Source organism: Cinclus cinclus, chromosome 8 (assembly GCF_963662255.1).
Source record: "Cinclus cinclus chromosome 8, bCinCin1.1, whole genome shotgun sequence".
NCBI classification, from domain to species: Eukaryota; Metazoa; Chordata; class Aves; order Passeriformes; family Cinclidae; genus Cinclus; species Cinclus cinclus.
In genome coordinates this window covers 21,264,810-21,272,984 of record NC_085053.1, presented here as the reverse complement: position 1 = coordinate 21,272,984, position 8,175 = coordinate 21,264,810, and the positions used below count along the sequence as shown (strand labels likewise).

Here is an 8,175-nt window from a genome sequence, read left to right as displayed (position 1 = left end):
CTCCACCCTTGGGTAACTGCCTGGGCAGCCTGCAGTGTCTTTGCACCCATCGCATAGCTCAGCTCTACCCTACCCTCAGCCCCTGCATCGCTTTTGGGGGTAACCGAGGCGTCCTGCCCTTGCCCCGACGCTGTGACATGGGACAAAGCACCTTATCGATGCTCTTGCTCACGGCAGCATCAGTGGCCAGCCTCACACCCTCTGCCTCGCTTCAGAGTCCCTGGTTGGGCTGGTCAAAACTCGTTGCCCAACCCCTACTTGGTGTGTGGCTCGAGGTGACGGTGATGGTCACGGGGCCGCGTGCCCCGGCGGGGACGGCAGAGGCGGGAGGGCACCCCACTGCCCCTCCTCAGTGCGTGGGCACGCCAGGCTGCTGCAATGTTCTCCACCTGTGGGGATGGGGAGAGGGATGAGGGCATCAGCACTGCCACAGTGTGGCCCTCCTCAGCCCATCCTGCACCCCCAGCCCTGGAGGCAAGTCAGGAGACAGAAAGAGCAGCAGCTCACCGGGATGAGGAGGTCCTGCTGGTTGTAGCTCTCCAGTGCCACCAGTTCGCTGGGTGCCAGCAAGGGCAGACGCAGCTCTCTCACGGGCAGGGCAGCCACCTCTGGAACCGGACGCTCCAGGACAGCCTGTCAGACATCAGGATATGAGGGATGAGGCTGGTGATGTCCTGGGCACCAGGGGAGGCAGGGGCCTGGGGGGAGGTGACACAGCTACTCTGTGCATCACAGAGTGCTGGGCTCAGGGATAGGGTGCCTACATTCCCAGCCTGGGCTGGTGGGGGCCCAGGCACCCCTGGGTGGTCGTTGCTGCGTGACACTCACTGAGCTGACGTGTGCCCACTCCCGCACAGCCTGTACCAGGTCCAGCTCATCCACGGCCAGGCGGTCACTGCGCAGCACCCGTGCCAGCACCACGTCGGAAAGCTCACGGAAGCCCTGTGTCTGCACCACTGCCTGCCAGCACACCACAACACCGGGCTGGTGGAACCAGGACCCCATGCAACCACCATCCCCATCCATCAGGGATGGTGCCATCCCTGCCTCGCACTCCAGCATCCCCCAACCCAAACTCCAATCCCCTGGCACTTCAGTACCCCCCAGCCTGCCTCTGCCAGTCACCCAGCATCTTTTCTCCAAAATCCATTTGCTCCTCTCCCAGCCTCCAGGCATCCTGTCCTTAGGGGCCCCGCTCCCTTGTGCCCCTGCAATGCCACGTGGCCCCCATACCCTGGGGTACCTCACACCATGCTCCCCCATCACCTGCCACCGTACCGCAGTGCAGCCCTCGATGAAGTCCAGGCAGTGCTGCTGGAGGTCAAATTGACCATAGGTCACTGCAGCCTGTGAGACGACAACACAGACACCTGCAAGCGAGTCCAGGGCAGGAGGGACTTCCCACCAAAGCCCTACAGAAACATGGGCACTCTCAGGGACACAGGTGAGGCAGACATCCCTCTGGGCTGCGTACCACCATGAGAGTGTGGGGACAAAGGGGAGCTAAGGCTCCCCTCCTTTTCTGGCCTGCCCAACAGCAAATATTTTGGTGGTTCTAATGCCCACAATGGTGACCCAGACCCACCCTTAGCAAAACGTGATTTTCCATCTCTGCTCAGGTACATCATGGAGCCCACAGTGGGGGAGAGGCCCTGGTGCTGTTTTCACAAGGTCACACTGCAGGCACATGAAACCACCAGTCCCCAGTGCTCCTTGTGTGGGCACAGAATCAGCTTAAAGCCCCCCACAAGCACCCCATACCCTGGTGCCAGCCCCAGCTTGACCCATAGCTGCCATCCCCCACTGCAGCAGAAATTTGGGGTTGCTCTCCTTTTCTCACAGCCCTACTGAGCAATGCTTGTCCCAGGGCTGGCACTGCCCATCTGGTTACCAGAGGGCATGACCCCATCCCCTCACAGCAGCCCCTGTGTGTGGGGTACTCGGGCCCAGCACAAGCAGGATGAACATCACCTCCCCTTCCATCACAGCAGGGGACCGGTGCTGAAGTAAGTGGGGAGGGCAGACAAGCTGTTTTCTTCAGGTTTGTTTTGTTCTGGGGTTTTGGGGTTTCTTGTTTTGCTTCCCCTGGGTCAGTTTTAGCTCTATTTATGTCACAGTGGTCTGGCATCACATTTGGCTGGGGCAGGCACCTCACCCCAAGATTGTTTCAGCTCATGGGAGATGAAACAAATCCCCCTTCTCTGGGGAGCAGCCTTGGTCCCACCAAGTAGCACGGTCAGGGCCATCAGAACCTTCCCAAGGCTATTTTTAGGCTCTCAGCAGGGGTTTCGGGACAGGCTCCCCAAACCCCAGTGCCTCCCAGTTTCATGCAGATGATGACAAAGCCCTGGCACTGTGGAGTTCTGGCCAGCCCTGGTCAGGGCAGTGTAAAGATACTTCTCTGCCAGGCTCCAGTGACCCCACTGTCCCTTTCAGCCCTGGTACAATCCCAGTGGTCTGGGAGCTGGCAGGGCAGCTGCTGGGCCAGGGGTGAGTGGGAAATCCTGCCCCACTGTCCAGCAGAGAACAGAAAGGTCAAGTCTGCTCCTGCCCCAAAACTGTACAGGTTATTTTTTAACCCTTTGTGACCCTACTGCTGTCACTCTTTACCTGCAGGGCCTCGCAGACCTGCTCCACACTCAGCGTGTCCTTGATGAACTTGACACAGAGCTGGAAGGCAGACAGGGAGAGGGTGGGCAGAGGGGCAATACATCCTGCCATCCCCCTCCCACAACTCTCAGCATCCCCTGAGCCCCCAGCACATGGAATGTGGAACAGAGGCACCTCCAACCCCACAGGATTTCATAAGCAATGGCCTGTGGGATGAGGTCCTGCAGCATGGATGTGGGCAGCCAGCTTGGCCACTGATGGAGCCAGGGACCAATATTGATGTGACCAAACCCAGCCAATCTGATAGCCCCAGGTGGGGTCCCCTAATCCCGTCTACAGATGCCATTTATGTTCTGCCATAGGGAACAATCCTGGTGCCAGCTGCAGTGCACTGGGTGACCTGCCAGCTGTGCTCTGGCTGTGACTGCTGAGGGACCAGCATCTCCAGCTTCATCCCAGGCATGGATGAAGCAGGTGGGATGCAGCCAGACCAGCATGTTTATCAGTGAGCAGGACCTCCCTCCTGCCTATCTCAGCTGCCTACCAGAACCCCAGGGAAACCCAAGGGGATATGACATGCAGAGAGGAGCTGTCAGCTGGGACAGAAGGGCCCTGAGTCATCGGCAGAGGGATATGAGGTCACCCTGCAGCTGAGCATACTGACATGGTTTCACCAGCTGTCCTTGGTCAGCCCCTTTCCCTCCAACCCCTCCCCTCCTCTTTGCAGGTCATCCCTCTCAGGATGCATTTTGTGGGCAGTGGGGTGTGACTCGTGATAGGAGCACCAGGTCCCCCTTTTCTGCCACACCCCTTATATCCCTTCCCTGCCCAGACAGCTCTTTGACAGCTCTGTGCCACATCTGGGCTTTGGCTGAGCTTGTTCCCACAGGTCCCATCTCACCCCCCTGGCAGGCAGGAGCCTGCAATTCCTCAGCTCCTGAGGTACTTTCCCGGCGTGATGGGGAGGGAGGGGAAGTCTGGGTGTGAGATGTTGGGTCACGCATTTAGCCAGGCTGTAATTCAGGAATCAGGCTGATGACATGGCATAGCTGCCCTCCCCAGCACTGAGCTTCTTCATCTCCCTGGCCCCTCCTCGTTCAACTCCCACCCTTTCTCTTTGCTCCTGCTGCCTTCCCAAAACCTTTCCACCCGAAGCAGCATCGCCTTGACAGCACCACAGCTGGGGTGCTGACTGCTCCCAAGGATAGGGGCTCTCTTTAACTGCATCATCCTGTCAGATGACTACACGCACAGGGGCTTTCCTTCTGAGCTTTGCTGTGCAGGAGATGTGAAACTCCATGTTCTTCCCCATGATTTCTCAGGATTCCCCTGTGGGATTCCCGGCCACTGCTGCTCCTTCTCAGGGAGAGACTGGAGAGACTTTCCAGGATCAAAAAGCCTGTGTGATGCACCACGGTGTTTTCCTCAGAGGCACCTCCAGCTACCAGCCATGCCAAGACCATCTTGGAGTGCTGCCCAGCCCGGGAACACGAAGGGACCATTGGCCCCAGTCTAAACAGCACCATACCTTGCACAAGTCCTGCAAGCCATACTCCACCGATGAGGTCAGCACTTCCAGTGCCTGCAGGCAAGAGGGACCTTGTGATCATCATGTGGGGCTATGAACGGGAACAGCAGCCCAGGGTGAAGGGCAGTTATGCTCCTTCCTCTGTGGAAGCTCTTGAGTGGGGCATGGGAGATAAGGCTGCTGCATGGAGAAAAATTTAGGTCTCCTGCTGTGGTGTCCCCATTCCCACCATTCAGGGTGTGCACAGCCAGAGGTCCCAAAGCTGGGATAAGGTGCTCTGGACACACCACTGTGCTAGGCTGAGACCCCACACATTCATTACACTGCTAACCAGACACAGAGCATCACATAAACCATCTCCTGAAACTTTGGCACACCAAGAGTTGCAAAGCACCCCCTTCCCCTGCATCCCCTTCTTGCCCCTCCCATGTCCACCAGCCCCTCCCCACTCACTATGTGGCTGTTGAGGGTGACACTGTTGGTGTAGAGGAACTCAATGACGGCCAGGAAGACCTCAGGCTGCACGTTGCCCAGGATGAAGGGGCCCTGGGATGGGACGCTGCTGGAAGAGTCCTGGCTGCCCACTGGTGCCTGGCTGAGCATCCCACGGAAAACCTGACAGCGGCACGCCAGCACACAGCGGTGTGCAAACACCTTCTGCTGCTCCTGGCCCACCACAAACATCACATCGCTGCAGGGAAGAGGGGACCATGAGGGACACAGTGCCTGGAAAGTAAGGACACAGCCTGCCCTGGGCTGGGACAGGGCACACAGGTAGGGACCTGCTGATTGCCCATCACAGAGGGGCAGTACCCTTTAATTCTAACCCAGGGGTTTGTCTCTGCAGGGGAACAGAGGGAACCTTGTTGGTGGCTCTTTCCAGCCATTTGAATGCTAGAGACGAGGTGAGCACAGCAGGTCCTCTGGAAAGCACGGGTGCTGGCACAGAGAGCCCAGGCAGCTGGCACCGAACAGGGCAGAGAAAGGCCAAGGACAGCTGGAGAAAGTGACTTTCTCTTTTGGCATAGCAGAGCCAAGGAAAGTGTTGCTGTCACCAGGATCAGCCTCCTTGACTCATGGGAACTGACTCATCGTCTCAGGGATGAGAAGCCTCTAGCATAGCTGCCAGCAGGGCTGGCACTGGCCCAACAGGGCAGCTTGTGGCATACACAAGAGCACAGGGACCATCCTGTTGCCCTGATCCCCTATAACCCTTTCCTCTCCAAAATGTTTCCCCAGCTCCATGGCCCCAGGAAAGGGGGGAAAGGAAGCAGGCAAAGGATACAGAGTCTCCAGCCTGTGTGCACCTGTGGCTATGGCCCATCTATCCCCTTGTTCCTTCCTTCATCCCAGCAGGCCAAGGAGCAGAAGAGATGCCACCCAAACTCTGCCTGCCATGAGGACATGCACAAATCCATGGCCTGACCCTCAGAGTGCCCAGCAGAAGGAAGGACACCCAGGTAATCCCAAGTGTCTATCAGAAGACACAGCTGAGGCAGGATGTAAGCAGAGCCCAACAGGTCCTTTATGACTGCTCGTGCAAGAGGGATCATGATAAACTTCTGTGATTGAGGTCCACAGGCCAAGAGGAGCAGGCAGAATGCAGGATGCAGGCTGTGAGACATGGGATGCCAGCTGTGATTATGGCATGCAAGGTCTAGAATGCAAGACAGGCTGCAGGATGGGTGCAAAATGAAGGTTGCAGGATGTGGGATGAAGAACAAAGGCTACAGAGTACAGGCTGTGAGGTACAGGCTACAGGAAAAAGGATGCAGGATGTGGGATGAAGTAGATGGATGCAGAGCACAGATTTCAGGTTGCGGGATGCAGATTGCAGGATGCTGGATAAGGGGTGTGGGTTGAAAGATGCAAGCAGTAGGTTGTAGGCTAAGAATGACCAGGCACTGACAGCCACTCCTCTACTGCCTGTTGCTGTGGCTGGGGAGTTTTCACTGGGATTTCTCTTCTGGGTGGCCAAAAATTTCAGCAGGAATGGGGATTTCCTTAAATAGGTCTGGTGTTTCCTTAGGCTGGCCAGACCTCAGGAGGAAGTTGGTGAAGAGGACCAGAGCCAAGCAGGACATACCATGTGGGTGAGGGAAGCCAAGGCAGCATCTCCACCTCTGCTCCCTGCTCTGACAAGAGGTGACAGGAATGCCAAACCCTGTGAGGAGGGATGCCAGGCTGCTGCATGCCCTCAGGATGGGGGGGCTGGAGTAAAACACCAGTAAAGCCTGGTGGGAGAGGAACTGAGAAGGGAGGAAGCTGCCTCTGGGGAATTCAGTGTACCCCATTCCTGGCAAGGGCAAGAGCCCCAGCACAGGATTTATCCTGGGATACTGCCTTGCCCTCTTGGCACCCCGCCTGGGGACAGAGGGGATCTGGGCACACCCACGAACTTTCCTTTCTCCGGAGAGATGACGGCTGTGCAGAGTGGGCTAAGCTGGGCATGCCTGGACTCCCGTTGTCATGCGGGCTCGTGGGGAACGCTGCACAAGCCACCAGCTGCCCGGGGCTCCCCGAACTCCTGCGGGCCCCAATCACCCCAGCAAGGAGGGCTCGGGGCTGCGGGAAAACAGCGCGGAGCAGCGGCCGGGGGCTTCGGCGGGGCTGGGGGGAAGCAGCAGGCCCCGGGCCCTCACCTGAACTGGGGGTTGTTGACCAGGGTGCGCAGGGCAGCGGTGAAGGCGGACACGTCGCCCTGCAGCCGCGCCGAGCAGGATCCGGCCATGGGCTGCCTCAGGGAGCGCGGCGGCGGAAGGAGGAGCAGGCGGGCGGGAGCAGGCCGGAGGATGGCGGGAGGGGATCGGGAGGATGGCGGGTGGGGATCGGGAGGATGGCCAGCCCGGGCAGGCCGCGGGGAGGAAGCCAGCGCGCTGTGTCGTAAGGCACGGCCCATTGCTAGGGAAACCTGGCAGGCAGCGCTGGGCTGGAGGCCGGGCTGCCGGGGGGGGCTGTGGGAGGGAGCGATGGGACACTGAGGCGTGAAGCTCAACCTTGCTGCCGGGGCGGCTCCGTCCGGCACTCACCGGATGGCGAAGCAGGGCTGCGTCTTGCGGCCGGTGCAATTCCTTGCCGTGTTTAATGGCTTGACTCTGTCACTGCTGGCACGGGGACATGCGGCCCAAGCTGGTGGCTTTGCCGCGGAGCAAAGAGAGGGGTGAAGGGAGGCAGGCAGCTGGGATTTTGGGAAGGCAGCACGTGCACGGACATCACCCTGACCTCCACCTGCACAGCCCCCACGGAAAGCCTCTGGGCGTGGCTGGGTCCCCAGCAGCAGCACTGGAGCAGACTGGGACCCACCAGGGAGATTTATCCCCTGGTATGGGGGAAGCCTTCTTTCCTTCGATGCTCCACGCCAGAGCCTTGCAGCTCTCATGTCTGCTTAGGGTACAGGTGATTGCAAGAAAAGAGCAGCAGCAGTTTCATAGAAAGGCTTGGGTGGGAAGGGACCATTTAGTTCCAACCCCCCTGCCGTGGGCAGGGATGTCACCCGCTAGATCAGGTTGCTCACCAAAGCCCAAAACCAAGTGCTGTGCCAGGGGATGCATCGTCCCCATTCTGCAGCCTTGGCTGGCCTCAAGCAGCCCAAGGAGGGGATTGCCCCTGGAGGGATCCACCCTTGCTTGTCAGCGGGTGGTGTGAGGGAGAGGCAGGAATGGGGCTCGGAGCTGAGGCAGCACCCCAAGGGAATGGGGTCCAGCTGGCAGAGCACTTGGCAGCGCTAGTCAGAGGCAGGCTATAAATACCTTTGACGAGGGATAGAAACACAAAAGCAGTCTCCACTTTCCTCAAATAGTTCGGCAGCTGGGCCAGACAAAGGCACATTGATGGAGCAGCAGTGTTGTACCAGCTGGGCTGGGCTCCACCGGCAGAGAGAAACCCCGGCCAGGGTTGGGAGCCCCCAGGGACCTGCTCACCCCCCAGGCATTACAGCAGCAGGGTCCCTGGCATATGCCAGGACTGTGCTCCATCCACTCCCTGGGAGCATTCAAAGCTGCGTTGGATAGGGCAGTCTGGTCTAGCGGTGGCATCCC

At 58.9% G+C, this 8,175-nt stretch overlaps 1 protein-coding gene across 1 annotated transcript; it reads right to left on the bottom strand.

Moving 5' to 3' along the window:
* Positions 1-254: 254 nt before the first annotated feature.
* Positions 255-7,037, bottom strand: BTBD19 (BTB domain containing 19). The gene is given in 10 exon segments (XM_062497732.1): positions 255-389; positions 508-633; positions 829-960; positions 1,279-1,347; positions 2,611-2,670; positions 4,139-4,192; positions 4,592-4,829; positions 6,781-6,890; positions 6,893-6,994; positions 6,996-7,037. Coding segments are annotated over 10 exon segments (1,068 nt in total).
* Positions 7,038-8,175: the final 1,138 nt, after the last annotated feature.